At 48.6% G+C, this 17,077-nt stretch overlaps 1 protein-coding gene across 1 annotated transcript; it reads right to left on the reverse strand.

The window, feature by feature from the left end:
- Positions 1–216: 216 nt before the first annotated feature.
- Positions 217–16,765, reverse strand: nid1a (nidogen 1a). Its single transcript, XM_056608969.1, has 20 exons — positions 16,422–16,765; positions 13,160–13,462; positions 12,842–13,065; positions 12,464–12,717; positions 12,033–12,173; positions 11,671–11,922; positions 10,989–11,189; positions 10,283–10,516; positions 9,784–9,921; positions 8,851–8,979; positions 7,803–7,946; positions 6,735–6,854; positions 6,044–6,259; positions 5,412–5,584; positions 4,343–4,469; positions 4,035–4,206; positions 3,764–3,921; positions 3,202–3,325; positions 1,854–1,966; positions 217–1,191 (listed from the first exon to the last, which is right to left on the reverse strand). The coding sequence occupies exons 1-20, from the start codon at positions 16,623–16,625 to the stop codon at positions 1,076–1,078; spliced, it is 3,543 nt and encodes a 1,180-aa protein (XP_056464944.1). The 5' UTR covers positions 16,626–16,765; the 3' UTR covers positions 217–1,075.
- Between the last annotated feature and the right edge of the window lie 312 nt (positions 16,766–17,077).

Raw genomic sequence — 17,077 nt, forward strand, 5'->3', positions numbered from 1 at the left:
GAAAGTGTGTGTGCGTGTGTGTGTGTGTGTGTGTGTGTGTGTGTGTGTGTGTGTGTGTGTGTGTGTGTGTGTGTGTGTGTGTGTGTGAGTGTGAACGCTGGAAGACAAAGTAGCCTATTTCTTCTCTAACTGCAGAACAAGGCCGTTTCATTTGAAAGCATTGCATCATTCAGTTGGGTGAAAAACTAAATAGATATATGAACATGTTTCCAAGGAGCTTGGGCAGTGATAAAGGCAACTTGCATGCTATTGTGGTTCAGTTGCCATATGCTGTTTATATATATTCACAAATTACGCTTAATATATTAATTAAATGTATTTTCCAAATAACAACGGGAATTGGAAGTGGTTCAAATGACCCCTTTTATCGTTCAATGGCGACATAGCCTGCATCCCACACGATGGCGCTGTAACTTCACTCAGAGACACACAACCATGTAACTTTTTTTAATCACTCCCCAGAATGTAAACCAACTCCATAGTATTTGTACCTCGAGTCATGTTTTTCCTCTCATTTGATTGTCAATTCGGTAACCCACACGTCCCATATCATAACCTGTGTTACAGTTTATCACAAGCTGACGTTAACGTATGTGAAACATCATAATAACCATGTTGGAGCACCTGATGTCATTTATTGCTGTAATGAATTTCACATTTTAAATATTCAATATCCCTGTAGTTCCTTAGTTTCCTTAGATTATGTGCATTGGTATAAAACAATGTCAACAAAATGTGTATATATTTACAATTCTGATAGGCATTCATATATATTCATAAAGGCAGAGGAATTACATCGCTGTATTTTCTTTTGTTTTTGTCTGTTACTGTCGAGCAGTTACACTAAAGAACACTTTGGGACTCAAAAGTCCCAAAAACACTTTGGGACTTCCACTCCTTATCACATCCACAGATCTCTCTCTCTCTCTCTCTCTCCCCATCTCTCGCTCTCTCTATCTCCCTCTCTCTTCTCTCTATCTCCCTCTCTCTTCTCTCTATCTCCCTCTCTCTTCTCTCTATCTCCCTTTCTCTTCTCTCTCTCTCCATCTCCTTCTCCATCTCCAGCTCACTGCCCTCACTCCACACAGCCCACGCTGGACGCGTTGTCGGGGCACTTGCAGGAGCGTCCATTCGGCGTGGCTAAACAGAGGTGAGAGCAACCTCCGTTGTTCGCAGCACAGTAGTTTTGTCCTGGGGGGGGGGGGGGGGTGATGGGGTGTTGAGGAGAAACAAGAACACAGAAAAGTTAAACATGTCCAACGATGACAGTCTGTTATGTTCAACACAGTCCACCCTGAGACCGTTTGGGGGGGGGGGGGAGGAGAAAGGTTTGTTTTTCAAGCACCAGAACATTTGGGCTTAAGGCAACAGCCGCTTCTCAATTTGGTCAACAGATACACATAGTTGGGTGAGACGTAGCAGACTCCAGATGTCGGAGGGCCCCTTGGCTCTGCATTCTCTGGATTTATGCCCTCTTATCTAGCGGGGAGGTTTGGAGGAGTAAAGCCTCGTACTGCAATATGCACTAACTGTTCCTAATTCCTCCAGATACTTAAATGCTTGAGGAGTACATCCATACTCGCTTTTTCCAAAAGTCCCATATTGAACTCAAAGGGGTTCATGGTAGGGCGACAGTGACCAGAAAGAGGCTGGAGGAAGCCACAATTTTACCAGAGTGACAGCATTTCTAAGAAATGCTCTTTAGACCGGTCTATGAATCACAGAATGCTGCCAAAGGTCACGGTGTAAACAGAATGTCGTTTTCGGTAAACATTTGGGGGTCAACGTAAAAAGAGGAGATTTAGGAAGTATGCTCAGATGTATTGAGTGTCTGTGTTGAGTGTGTGAGTTACCCGCTGGACACTGGGCGTAGGCGGTGGTGATGCCGTACAGCTTGGTGCGTTTCAGAGGCAGGAACTCGGACGTCTCCTGGCCACCGTTGGTGTCCACGGCAACCACAGCCTGCCTAACGTAAACATAATCAACAGAACAGTTCAGTCCTCCATGGGCAGAGACGGACGGGGCTCCTGGGGGAAGCAGTGGGAGTCAAGTTTAGTTTAGAGTTAATTTGGCTCCTTTTTGACGCACTTGAAGCGTTTAGGCTCCCCCGTACGAAAGACAAACAAAAAGACTAACAGAGATACACAGTGACGCACACACAAAGACACACACACACACAGACGCACAAAAAAGCACACACAGACGCACAAAAACACACACACGCACACACACACACACACACACACACACACACACACACACACACACACACACACACACACACACACACACACACACACACACACACACACACACACACACACACACAATCCCCAACCCAAAAAACTGCTCCTCTCTGATCCACTGGGGTAAATCTCTGGGCAGATCAGAGGGAAGGGGGTCATGGACAGGTCATTCACAGACGCTGAAGAGACTGAAAAATGGCAGGCAGCTGTCACTTTTTAAAGCGGCCTGCTTGACCCTGCTCTCTATCGCCTGGCACCCTCTCTCCGTGGTCATGGTCCACAAACCGCCTGGCCCCACTGAGGGGAGAAAGCCCTCCAGTGTGCAGGGAAGAGGCGCCGAGTGTGGGGGAACATCAAGGCCTGAACCCTTCCTCTGGGAGCGGGGCTGGAAGGTTAACCTTTGGCCCTCTCTTCTTCATGGCCCGCTAATTGGCCACCAGGACAACGCTGGTCTCTTACATCACACGCCAAAGTGTACATAAAGGGTTCATTGTTTTTTTTGTAGCTTTTTGCAGCAACCCAGAATAACTTTTTAATTTTGGATGGGGATTTTTTGCAAGGAATGTTTTACAAATACAATTACAATTAGGGCATTTAGCAGACACTTTTATCCAAAGCGACTTACATAGGTTAATAAACACATTGACACACCGACGGTAGAGCCAACCATGTAAGGCGACAGCCAGCTCGTCAGGAGCAGTTAGGGTTAAGTGTCTTGCTCAGGGACACATCAACACTCAGCTAGGAGGAGCTGGGGAACGAACTACAAGGCGACTGCTCTACCTCCTGAGCAAAGCCGACCCTTTTACATTATGAGGATGCCTCCAGGATACGTTTCCACTTAGCTATGTCTCGAGTCTAACCCTTAAGTTGTTGAATATACAAAAGCAAGTATTAATTTCAACATGGGACAAAATAAGTCATTTGTTGACCAACCCTTGGTGAAGGAGCCTACCTATCCCAGTCGGTGTAATAAAGGTTTTTCCCATAAGAAGTCATCCCGAACGGGTACTGGATCCCCTCAGTCATCTTTCTGCGGTCTCCCCTTCCCGGGTTCATACACTCCAGGATCCTCGTGCCTACAAGCAGGAGAGAGTTCCCCGGTTATGGGACAATAAAATGCCTGTGTTACGACAGTTGAAGTCTACGTTGCCAAAGATGATATGAAGAAAAAAAGCTGCGCCTAGGGTGATGTCATGTGGCATGTTGGCAAGTTAGCAAAAACAACACAGCCTTGTAATTTAACGTTTACTAGAACATTACATTTACCGTAGATTGCCATTTAGGGCATTCGAGCACTTGTTACAAACGCTAGGTTATTCTATCCAACAAAGCTAGCTAGGATAAGATACTACACAATGCTAAGTACTATTAAGTGCAACTACTAAGTGCAAGGACGTACAACATACAAAAGGTCTGTACATTAAGGGCAAAGACGTACAACATACAATAAGTGAGTAAGAAGGGTGTAGGGGTAGGGGAGGGGGAGGCTATGCAGACTCTAGGGGGAAACCTACCGGCATCTGCCCAGCAGAGCAGAGAGCTCTGAGGCTCGTAGGTCAAGCCGTTGGGAAGGCTCAGGTTATCCTTCACCAACACCCGTCTGTTGGTCCCGTCCATATAAGCGGTCTCAATCTTGGGCGCTTCCCGGTCCCAGTCAGCCCAGTAGAGGTTTCTTTGTAAAGGAATGCGGGCGTTGTTAGATCAGATGCTGGACTTGGGAGAGATTCAAAGAAAACGTTTGTGTCCAAGCACGAGCAAAATGGGCAACACATGAGAAGGCCTAACCCATTAGGGGGGTCGGCGATGATAGCACGGGGGTTCACGAGGTCCGTGGCTACAATGACCCGCCGTTGAGACCCGTCCATGGAGGCTACTTCAATCTGGTCCGTGCTGGAATCCGTCCAGAATATATTCCGGCCCAAGTGGTCTACGGCGATCCCCTCCGGGCTGGTGACCCCTATTTGGGAAGGAGACGAGGACTCATCGATTGCTCTCACTTCAAAAGTAATCTCAAACGGAGAGTAAACTGGTGTGATGCAAGAGGATAACAGACGTGGTTTTGAGGCTGAATTAACTGCGATCGGGGACCCCACCTGACTCAATGACCGGGATGATGTCCCCTCCTTCCAGGCTGGCCTTGTTGATGGAGGACGGGCTGATCTCCGTCCAGTAGACCATCTTCTCCACGCAGTCGTAGGCCACCCCGATGATGAGCTTGCCCTGCGGAGATAGAGAGGTCAACCACCCGTGTCTTTGAAGTGCGGTTTCTTTGAAAACCCGAACGGTGCGCCATAAAACGAGAACAAAAACAAGACAGATGGTTCTGCATATTTCCAGACATTAACGTCTAGACACAGGCTAGAAAACAAACAAAAACTGGCCCATAAAAAAAGAACAGCCCCGGAATATGGATGCGCAACAGCTAGACACAAACCGGAGCCAGCTGGCCTGGGAATCTGCGCGACATTAAATGCAGTTTGTAGTTCTAGGATGTTGCGCTGATGTTAGCAATTAGCAACCATGTCACCATGTGTCTACAATAAAGCACAAACCTAGCCTTTTCCAGAGCATGAGGCAGAAGGGGGGAAATTTGGAGCTTCAACGCACAAGCTGGTTATTACAGGCAAGCAAACTTAGGTAAGCTGACAACATGTGCAGAAGACACTAATTTCAACACAGGTGGTTGTGGTGGCTTTCTCCAGAATGTTGACAGATACCTACAAGTAAGCGCTATTTTTTCTGATCGAGTTAAGCCACATTTAACATCCTATTCTTATGCTTAAAGTAAGAAGCATTGGATATGGATCGTTTTCAGTTTAAACTGCACAAACCTATTATCACACAGTGAGAATGTCAAATGGGATTCCTAAGGTCACGATGCGTTTTCACATTAGACCGCACAGACGCACAACCGCTCTTCTAACCAAACATTCAGAAATAAACAAGCCATGACTATTAGAGCACACTCAATCTCCAACACACAACAATTCACCCATTTTACAGAATAACAAACCGATTCGAACCACATGTCAAACATCTTTGAAAAACCCTTAGGAAAACCCAATCCAATAAAACATCCCATAGTAAACGCCGCCAGTCGACCGAGGAGGATTGATCTGAAACAACAACAAGTTGCGACACAACACAACACAACAGACTCACAGGTAGATGGAGCACGGTCTTGGCCTGGTCGGGCTTCATGTCATAGCCCTCCAGGGGGATGTGCTCGATCCGGCCGTTCTGGGCGAACACCAGGTGGGTCCCCGAGGGGGGGGGCTGGACATTGGGTCGGGGGGTGGGTCTCACCGGGGGCTGGGAGTCGCCGTGGTCGATACCTAGCGGAGGTCCGGCGGGAAATGAGCGGTGGCAAACCGACAGTTCATACTAATTCAGATTCGGAAAACTTTATTGTCAATCAACAGTAAAAAATATTTTTGAAAGAACCCAGTGTGCAGAATAACGTTTCATATTTTGTAAGTATTTTGTTAACTACAGCATATGTGATGTAGGTGTACTTTTTTATTCAGCTTTGGAGGTGCTATTGTCAATCGAGAGCCATGAAAAAACGAAATACAAAAACAGAACAAAAAATAATCCATTAACAGCAGGCCTAACAGAAGAGCAAAGTGCAACATTTTTTAAGTGCACAGAATAAAGTTTCATATTTTGTATGTATTTTGTAGACTACAGCATTGGACCAATGCTGTAGGCTGATTACAAAATGACTCTGACATCAGCAATGCCATTGGTGATGTCAGAGTCATTTTGTAATCAGCCTCGGAGCTGCTACTCACAAGATGGCCGCTGGCCCGGTCCGAAGCGCGTCCCGGGGATCTCCTGCCCGCGGTGGTCCACACACCAGCAGTGTCCGGTGCTGGCGTGACACTGGAGCGGCGTGTAGTCGCCGCGGTCGCTGCACGTGGGGACATGGTGGCCGACCGGCCGGGGCCGGTACTCTGAGGCCCCCAGGAGGCTGTCTCTGTGGGCTTCACACTGGGTCTTGGTCCTCTCTGGGGAGCGTATAAATCCAGTTCAGAATAAGACTGGAAAGTGCTAGAAACTGATAGATGGCAGAAAAACGATCTAATGCACTTTTATAACAACCCCAGCCTCATTAATACCAGATAAAATCTAGTTAAAAATAAGAATGGAAACTACTTGAAATCTCCAATTACTAGAACAATCTTCTTGAAAAAGCATTGCAAAATACGGAATTCAGTTACGACAGAAAATCTCTTTCATCGTTCTCCGTCCAGACATTACGGATAGATGGCAGAAAAACGATCTACAGCCCTTTTATAATAACCCCACTCATTAATACCAGATACAATTTTGTTAAAAATAGGACTGGAAACGACTTGAAATTCAGATTCAACCCAAGCCTCATTAACAGCAGATTAAACCCACTGTGTTCCAGAGAGAGTGCGGTGAATGTTATCAAGGCTCTCCGAGGCCGCAGGGGGGCTCGCATTCCGAGACTCTCACCTGGGGCGCACTGGAAGCCGTCTCCATAGTAACCTGGCCTGCACTGGCAGGTGAAGGATCCCTGGGTGTTGTAGCACACGGCGTCCTGGTGGCAGCTGCCAGGCCGGCATTCATCCGAGTCTTGGGGAATCAAGACACGAGGCGTTGATAAATGGTAAATGGACTGCATTTATTCAGCCCTTTTCTAACCAGTGGCCACTCAAAGCGCTTTATGATATCGGCTAACAATCAACCATTCATGCACACATTCACACACCGATGGCGGAGTCCACCATGCAAGGCTACAGCCAGCTCGTCGGGGGGCAGTTAGGGTGAGGTGTCTTGCTCAGGGACACCTCGAAACTCAGCTAGAAGGAGCCGGGGATCGAATTAGCAACCTTCTGGCTTCCAGCCAACCCGCTCTACCTCCTGAGCCGCGTGCCGACCACTTGAGAGCCTGAGGTTCAGTTTTAAAGATCTGTTGAACTTCGGCCTTGGCTGAGTCTGAGGTCAGAGGTTAACTGGGGGGTCTGACCGTGGCGTTGTATGTATGGATGATTTGAGCAGATACCGGTAGACTACAGAACAAGAGGACAGGAGAGGTATGGAGAAAAGAGACAGAGAAGAGATGGAAAATATGAATGGGTGAATCCCTTGAGAGTGAGTGTGTGTATGGCGGGGGGGGGGGGAGGGCCGGGATGTGGTGAATATACATACACCATCTGCTTTGTTTCATGTCCTGCTGTGTAGTTGTACCAGATGTATAACCAATCTACGCTGTGCTCCCCCGGTTGGATGGTTTAACAATTATGTCCCGACCATCCTCGTTGTGGAATGCAGAGGCTGAACTGGTTGTAATAACTAAAAGCAAAACACTTGAGTGAAGTAATCCTTATTGTAAACACGTATTCCGCTAGGCCATCGCTGCGTGGATAGTTTCAGTTCACTAGTGAGGTACTTTTTATTGCCATGCAAGAGAGCTGCAACTTGTAGAGTTATTGATGAACTGTGTGTGCTCTCGTTTCAGGGTGGGTCCAGACAGCTTTGACTTGTAGTGTTAATGATGAAGTGTGTGCTCTCATCGATCACCTTGACACACTCTGCCATCGCCTATGTATCCTGGCAGGCAGGAGCAGATGAAGGCGGAGCCTCCGGTGTAGCTGCACTGAGCGCGCTCAGGGACGTCACAGTCGTGGGTTCCTTCGTCACAGTGGTTGGTGGGTCGGCTGACTTCTGTTGGAGAGGAGAATGAGCGGTATGTCAAACCGGGTTTTACCGCCAATGTAAATATAAATGTTGAAATTAAAATAATGAAGTCCTGATAGGCAGGGCCGTTGCACCAAATCCTGGGCCCCTATGCAAGGGGTACTGATGGGCCCCCCTGCGCTGGAGGAGCTGGGTAAGGAGCAATTGGGTAAGGAGCAATTGTTGACCGGGGGGAGGGGGGGTAGGAAGCAATTGTTGAGGGGGGGGGGGGGGGGGAAGACGTCGCCGTGTGCGACTCCTAACACTATGGGCTGGTAGATTTTTTTTTTTTTCTTTTTTTTTCTTTGCCATGGGCCCCCCCTCTGCCTTGGGCCCCCCCACAACTGTCTCACTTTCCCCCGCAGTCCGTCGGCCCTGCTGATAGGTGTGTCATTAAATGGATGGATAGCACGAGGCAGTGAAAATAAAGTTTTTAAGTCCATAGCAAGCATTAGGAAGGTTGATACAGAAAGTAAGAATCTCTGGGTAATAGGCTTGCGTGAACACACAGATACACACACACACACACACACACGCACACACACACGCGCACACGCACACACGCAAGTACACACACACACACACACACACACACACACACACACACACACACACACACACACACACACACACACACACACACACACACACACACACACACACACACACACACACACACACACTCCTAGACCCTAATTATTCCAGTATTCCCCAGTATTAACTCAAGTCCGCCATGCTAATCATATGCCTCAATAACTCTCCATTCGTGATGAACAAAGGTATTATACCTTCTATTACCGTTTATGCTTTATAAGTTTGTTTATTGGAACATTTCCACCAACTATTACCAGAGACTTGCAATTGGACCTGGCGATGCACACATGCCACTTACCAAGACACGAGTGGCCATCAGTGGCAAACTGATAGCCTTCGTGACATTCACAGCGGAAGGTTCCCGGCTGGTTGTTGCAGATGGCATTCTGGTCACAGATATTGGGGATGGTTCTGCATTCGTCCACATCTGGTGGGGCAAACATAGAGACAAAACCACAGTCACGATGAAATCATCAAAGAACTGCAGTTGATTACAGTCTCCTAGTGAACTCTGGGAACTCTGTACATTATCGTTTTCCTGACGCCGGATCAGCGGGGGCGTTTCCAGTCCTAATTACAACAATCTACAGAACCTATCTTTATGGTGACTGAAAAACATCCCTTTTCTCTCTCCTCCTTGTGCACTACAGAAGTTCTCTCTCTCCCTCTCCCTCCTTCTCTCTCTCCCTCTCCCTCCTTCTCTCTCTCTCTCTCTCTCTCTCTCTCTCTCTCTCTCTCCCTCTCTCTCTCTCTCTCTCTCCCTCTCTCTCTCTGATATGCTGAGAGGGGGTTGGGAACTGGATATGCTGTCCTTTGATTGAATGTTTGGTCTGGGACCATGTGGTGCAGTAATACGGTGGCGTTGTTTACGCTAAGGTCTCGCTTTGCTAATTGTCAAGGAGTGCCCAGCTTCCCAGGAAGGAAGGAATTACTAATTGAGTCTAATGGAAAATCCAACGATGGCTCCTTACAGATACATACCATTTCCCTGATGGAATCATTCATCATGTAAATGGAACTGTTACTAATCACATTTTGTAGGGGTTCACATGTAGGTGAAGCCCTACAAAATATATATCTGCAAAAATGACTATATTTATATATATATAATTCTATTTGTATATAATATAGATATATACATAATTATATTTCTCTCCCCTTCAAATCCTCTTGTATTCATATACTTGTATTACACACAATGGGAGGTTTTGTATAAATTTTTCATCCGTACCGCGGCACGAGCGACCGTCTCCGTCGAATCCGACGGCACACTCGCAGTTGAAGTGAGTGCCCTGGCCCGGGCGGCAAACGGCGTTGGTGTCGCACCCGTGTCTCCCGGTGAAGCAAGGGTTCTCCTCGGGTTCTCCTCCTGAGGCCAGGACACACAGGAACGGGGCGGGTTTATACACAACGCTCAGATGGGTCTATAGCGGTCATCATGACAAGATAAGATCTCACTCAGTTTATATATATATATATATATATATATATATATATATAGGTCGTCGTGAGAAGATAAGATCTGACGGCCTATATATATATATACGGGGGGGTCGCTGCTAGACTTCCCTCACCAATCACAGCAGCAATCACCAGACGATCGAGACAGAATCGTCCCGCATGCGCTATCTGGGGCCAGGATGTGGACCACGAGAACACCAGGAAGGAAGTGAAATAGCGCCAAAACAGGAAGTCTCACGATGGGACGACAATAACCCGCGTGACCTCACCGTTGACGTCGGCGATCTTGTTGCTCATGGCGTAGCGCATGAGCATGTTGGTGGAGTCGTACATGACGAAGATCTGGTCCACGTTGAGCATCTGGGTGGGTTTCATGGATCTGAGGGACTCGTCGTGCTGGCAGCTCTGGAAGCTGATGGTCTGGCGCCACTGGTACGTCCGGGTCTCGGACGTTCCCTCGGGAAGGGTGACCACGTAGTCCCGCGTGGACGACGAGCTGACGACTGGGGAGTGGAGGCACAGATGGGGTGAAAACCAACAGACATGCATGGCTCCCTTTGCACCAGTTGAAAGGTTGAACGATGATTCAGAAGCCTCTTGGGGATTGGACAGGGTCATGTCTAACAGCATTAGCAGATGCACGCAGAGAGAGGTAAAGCCTAATGCACATGTGTATATAACATGATCGTTTGCAAGGCAAACTCGAGAATCAAGGAAAGTTTGCAATTTTTTCCAGCATGCGATCATGTTAAGGAATGGCTTTTACTCATTTGTCTCAACACAATCAAAATCTATAATATAGACAATATATACAATTTATAATGTATATTCAATATACTTGCCTGAACAGCAGCATTTTTTGCAACATAGAAGTTAGACATTTTCTACTGAATAACTTGTTGCCGTTGTTAATGTATCCACGACGTCATGCATGCGTGCGTGACATTGACGTGACTCTGAGTCTGGGTGCCTTACGGTTGTTGGAGTACTGGTAGATCTCAGAGTACTTGTCGAGTGTCACGGTGGCCCCCCGGGGCACCTCGGGGACGCGGCCCTCCAGGACGGTGCTCACTACCAGGTGGTCGTGCTCGTCGATGCCCTTGAACTCCTGCGTGATGCTCAGCTTCTCGTTGCCGGGCTGGAAGGTCACGTCCGCCTTCCTGGTGAACTCCCCTCCTGCAGGGGAGGGAAGAGGGGAAAACATCAAGAGGAGCGTCCCGCTGATGCTTATCAAGATTTCTTCCTTGCTTATTAAGGGAGTTTTTTCTTGCCCTCGGGAGGGCTAGGGTCAGGGGGGGTGTCATGAATGTACAGCCTGTTTAAGCCCCTTTGAGACTAAACTGTGATTTAATTTAATTTAATTGCTCTGAATGAACTGTGATCATCCCACAACCTCCATCCCCTCTCTCCCTGCCTGTTCTGGGTCCGAGATGAGGTAATGCAGGGAGAGTCCTTTCTTTGACGCTAGGTCAAGGGGAAGCCGTTCACGCTTTTCAGAGCATGGTGCAGCATCAACAGTTGAATGCTTCTTGAGTTCAGTAAAAATATTGCTGTGCGACGCAAATAACAAAGACGTCACTTGAACCGGCAAAGCCAAGGCGGACCGAAAGGATTTTTAGTCTCGCTCGGTCCGTTGGTCTAGAACCTTTTCCCTCACCTACGATGCTGAAGCCGTTCTTGAAGCCGGGCTGCTCCAGGGCGAAGGCCCAGCCGATGACCCCGCCCACGGCGGACAGGGGCATCAGCGAGGGCCCAAGGCTGTCCGGGATGTCGCTGATGGCCACGTAGGAGCGCCCGTCGTTGACCACCACGTACGAGTGGAGGTCGTTGTTGCTGAACTCAACCGGCGAGGGGGAATGGCCCACGTAAACCCTTCCTTGCACCTTCCCGTTAATCCTCTGGTGTTTTCCTGTGGGGGGGGGGCGAAAAGACTCAAACCTTCATCTCAGTGCCTCGCTGAACTACGGCTTCCTGGCGCTAGTGTTGGTGTTTTAACACGGCACGGGACCAGGTTCTCACCCTCCGCCACACACTGTTTTCCGTTGCCGTAGAAACCGGGCGTGCAGTGGCAGCAGTAGCCGCCCGTGTAGTCCCGGCATTCGGCGAAAGGACCGCAGTGGCTTCTGCCGGCGGCGCAGGTCTCGGAGTTGTACCGGAACACTGCGAGTGGAGCGGACAGACGGATCGTTGAGCATAAAAGATGGCGCTTGGAATGACAGCACTCAACACGTTAAGAACATAGTACAGCACTACCACAGTAACCAGCAGAATCGATGAATCGATGAAGAGGAAGGGGAGAGCGCGTTGACATGCAACCGAAAGGTTGCTAGTTCAATCTCTGGCTCCTCCTAGGAGTGTCGAGTTGTTCCTGAGCAAGACATCTTACCCTAACTGCTCCCGACGATTGGATAAAAGTGTCTGCTAAATGCCCTAAATGTACGTAGACCCACCGTCTACGTTGATGTCGGTGTTGTCCACCACCACCACCTCCGGTTGGTGCACCGGGTGGTAGTTGGGGTTGAACGGTAGAGAGAGGGCCTCCACTTGCTCTCCCGCGTCATAGCTGGCCTTTCTGGTCTGTGGGGTCGGCTCCTGTGGCCTCTCGGCCGGGAGGTCAAGGACCTCGCCGGGGGCCACGTTGGAGAACAGGGGCGAAGTTCCGACCTCGAACACGTAGACGCCGCGTACGCCCGCGTTGGTCTCCCTGAGAGGGATGGGAACAGACTCGAACCATGACTCCTGACACAATCCTCATGGATTCAGGAACCACGTTTTACATGAATGAACAACGTTCCTAAGAATCAGCAGGTGGGTGCTGAGCTACTTACTCCGCCAGCTCCCTGACGGTGGCCTCATCAGTGGCGATGGGGTAGTAGGGCCCTTGACTGGAGAAGAAGTAGCCCTTGACCAGACCCTTACTGATGCCGACCTGCATGGGCACGCTAGCGCCCCCGATGGGTGTGGAGTGGAACTGCACCCCACCCCTTTCGTACAGCAAAATGGCGTAGGAGGCCTTCTCGTGGGTTGCGATCACCAGCTGGAAGGTGTTCCTCTGTGGGACGAAAGATCCACGATATCAATCAGTGGGTTCAGTGCAGCGGCTCCACCCCTCTCTCTCCACGATGGCCCGTCCCAGCGGGTCTCACCTTCTTGCCCACGCCGTCCCCTCGGCTCGGGGGCTCGTGGGTGGCCACGTCCACCCAGGTGACCACCACCACGTGGGTGGGGCTCACCGCCGGGTCCTCTGGGAAGGCCCCGTTGATGAGGTCGCCCGCCTGCCGCAGAACGGCGGGGCTGTGGTCCTGGCGGAAGAAGACCTTCCCCACGCCGTCGCTGGTGTCCAGGTCGCCCTGCAGTGCGGCGAGCGAGCCGAAGTCGGCGGGCATTCTGCCCAGGTACTCTGCCTCGGCGGGCGGCTGGACAGTGGCCACGAAGCCGTTGGTGCTGACCTGAAACGAGTGAAGACAACGGTGAGGATTAGCTCAGGAGCAGTGATGGACTCAGAGTGTTTGAAGGGCAGGGGTGGAAAAATAAAAAGGGCACATTCTTGCTCTAGAGGGCACATCGTCATAATTTATTGTATGAAGGGGCACAAGAGGACGCCCATTCATTTTTTTCACATGTAAAGGGCAGCCAATAAGGCACTTTCTCTTGTATTCACCACTCTAGAAGGCACTTTTTCAACCATGGAGGCACTGTAAGGGCATTAAGAGGGCCCTCATTGAGGCACGTTATCGAATTTTCTTATCTAGAGGGCTCATCATCATAATTTATTGTATGAAGGGGCACCAGAGGGCACCCAATCATTTTTTTCACATGTAAAGGGCAGCCAATAAGGCACTTTCTCTCGTATTCGCCACTCTTGAGGGCACTTTTTCAACCATGGAGGCACGAGGGTCCGCCACTGCTCAGGAGGTAGACCGGGGTTGACTGAGTTCGATCCCCGGCTCCTCCTAGCGGTGTGTCGAGGTGTCCTTGAGCAAGACACCTTACGAACTGCTCTTGCAAGCTGGCTGTCGCCTTGCATGGTTATTGCATTTTATTTGTATAGCCCTTAATCACAGGTACAATCTCAAAGAGCTTAACAGGCCATGCATGTATGACACCCCCCTGACCCTAGCCCCCGATAGGGCAAGAGAAAACCCCCTTAATTAACAAGGAAGAAATCGTGAGAAGGAATACAGAGTGGGGGATCCCTCTTTCCAGGTATGATCAGGAGTGCAATGGGTGCCATAATTGACATAGATACATACATACAAGCAGAAAATAAATAAATTGATGATGGTTGACTCTTCGAATCGGAGCAGCAATGTCCGTATGAATGCTTGTAAGTCGCTTTGGATAGAAGCGTCTGCTATATGTAAATGAAAAAGGTGTTTCAGTTAGTAGCCTGGGGGTGGGCCTGGGGGGAATGGGCTGCGATGACCTAATGGCTTTTACAGACATGTTCCAAAAGGGCTTGAATAACACACGCAGGCATGCTGCCGCGGTAGAGGTGAACCCAGTGTGTGTCCTTTGGGCCCACTTTGATCTCTATTCCCCGCTCATTAGACTAATGAATCAGGGCAGCTGCCCTGGCCAACTAAAGTCTCTAATGAACAAACACACAAGATGTGTTCTGTGGCCACGGTGTTTCCTCTCTCTACACACTCGTAAAGCTCTTAATGAACTCATGCAGAGTTGTTAAATCATTTCAATAAATAAATAGGGTCCTGTAAATATTTGGGGAACACAAACATTCACAAACACACCCACACTGTCACACACACACACACACACACACACACACAGGCACACACACACACACACACACACACACACACACACACACACACACACACACACACACACACACACACACACACACACACACACACACACACACACAGAGACACACAGAGACACACGCACAAACACACACACACACACACACACACACACACACACACACACACACACACACACACACACACACACACACACACACACACACACACACACACACACACACACACACACACACACAGACACAGACACACACACACACGCACACACACACACACACATTGTTATTTATTGCACTTCCCGAGCCAGCGCCGGTACAAACTAGCGCACCGCTTGTGGCCAGAGCCATACCGTTTCCCGTCCTTACCCCAGACCCAGAGATCCTACAGATTGCACAATACCATCACCACAGCCACTTCCTGCCCAAAAGCGAGACAGCACTGGGAAAAGCAATCCCAACTGCTCACATCTGGCCCCTTCAAAAAAAAAGTCTGCAGTTCATACTACAGATGTAACCCTACCTGATTCACAACAAGGAGACAACTATAAACTTGTAACAAGTGTAATTATTTACTTTTTTTTAAATATATAAACGTACATGATGTGTGTTAGTTTTCCCCCACGGGGCATAGCCATATTAGGACAACATTTATGTGGCCTGATCATTCAACAAGACACTCGACAGGCCATAATAATCACTGCAGCAGCACACATAACTCGCCTTTCACGCACAGCCAAACTTGTTTAGGGACCGCACAATATACACCTAACCTACACACTTAGAGTAGTAAACCTTTCTCTGACGGTAACATTAATATGCTCATACCGTCACAACTATAAGTAAACATGTAATGTGCAATAGACTTAAAACCGTTCACTTGATAAGGTCATTGCTAAGCTCTTGGGTTCAAGGCCAGTTGTTTTGATATACTTTAAAGTCATTCTGAATTATGAAAATACAATGAAAACACAGATTCAGTACAGACATCTTTGGTCGGTGGTTACAGGCCCTGGGATACAGGGTTGAAACATGCTTCTATGTGGGCTTTGCTTTAGTCGACTGTCAATAGAACAGATTTTCAAAGATTTTCAAATCCTTTTTTTTTATCGATTCATGAACACACTATTATATACAGAATACTAGTCCTAGATATAATAGTATCTTTTTACAATATGCGAGATCATTCAGTCAAGTAAGCCCTCACATAACTTCTGCCAGAGGGTCTTTGCTTTGGGATGGATTGCAAAATGAGATGTGTGGAGTTACTTTGGCCCCTGGTCAACAGTGAAACGATAACCCCACGCAAGGTAGCGTGACCACACCGCATTCCGCAGGGGAGTCCAGTCCAAACAACATGATGCACATCAATAAAAACTGCGTTTCTAAACACCGTCGATGGTCAGAAGAACGCCCCAGTTGTATTTTTAAGTTTCCAATAGACGATCTTGTGGATCAATAAGACATGCGCAACAGTGACGTCTACGAAATATGATAGTTCGATACACAAATTAGTTTGTTTTGTTTTTAATAAACATGTATTGCTTTTGATAAGTGACAAATACAAATTATGGCGATACATGGTGATAGGCTTAGCAGATATAATATCACTTCAATCCACTTACATAGATGCTATTGAAGGTTGCATCATAGAAGAAGAATGGTTTATCCAGAGCGAGCTGCAGCGTCTGGTCGTTCCCTGGTTGCAGCGCCTGGTCCCGGGACGGTCCGAAGGGGAAGAGCTCTCCTCTGCTCACGCACTGCACCCACGATACCAAAGAGACCACGAGGGTCGCCCACAGAAGACAACCCCGTTCCTGGAAACCCATTTTCGTTTTCAGTGCCACCGGGTCTGGTCTTGGGGGGCTTCTCGGAGGGTTGGTAGACCAGAGAGTGACGCCTGGGAGAGTGTGGTGTACTGGAGGTCTGGCAAGGGGTCGACCACGGGGCGGAGTTGTGAGGTTGTGAGGGGTGCGGGTTGTTCCTGCTGCTCGACTACAAACGGGGAAGAGATTATGAGTGGGAGAGACTGAGAGACTGGGTTGACTTTTTGGTGAACGTTAAGCAACGTTGGTTCACTCAAGTTCATTTATAGTAGAGCTGATTAATCTCTGTCAAACAGAGAGATTATGAGGTGAAGGATCATAGATCCTAGGAAGCCACGTATTAGGCTACAACTAATTCTCATGAAATCTCAGTCACCACAGGAGTAACGGGACACAGCATTGTAGTGTTTCCCTTTAAATGAAAGTCTATACGCGGATGGTCATGTATAGAAAAC

Source organism: Gadus chalcogrammus, chromosome 15 (genome assembly GCF_026213295.1).
Source record: "Gadus chalcogrammus isolate NIFS_2021 chromosome 15, NIFS_Gcha_1.0, whole genome shotgun sequence".
NCBI classification, from domain to species: domain Eukaryota; kingdom Metazoa; phylum Chordata; class Actinopteri; order Gadiformes; family Gadidae; genus Gadus; species Gadus chalcogrammus.

What these genes read in the sequence shown, in the direction of transcription:
- nid1a (XM_056608969.1), bottom strand. Translation starts at nt 16,625, where the DNA reads ATGGGTTTCCAGGAACGGGGTTGTCTTCTGTGGGCGACCCTCGTGGTC. An exon ending in TGATGGCCACTCGTGTCTTG is followed by an intron (nt 7,947 to 8,850) that starts GTAAGTGGCATG and finishes CCTCTCCAACAG; the next exon opens with AAGTCAGCCGACCCACCAAC. An exon ending in AGACCGTGCTCCATCTACCT is followed by an intron (nt 4,470 to 5,411) that starts GTGAGTCTGTTG and finishes CTATCTCCGCAG; the next exon opens with GGCAAGCTCATCATCGGGGT.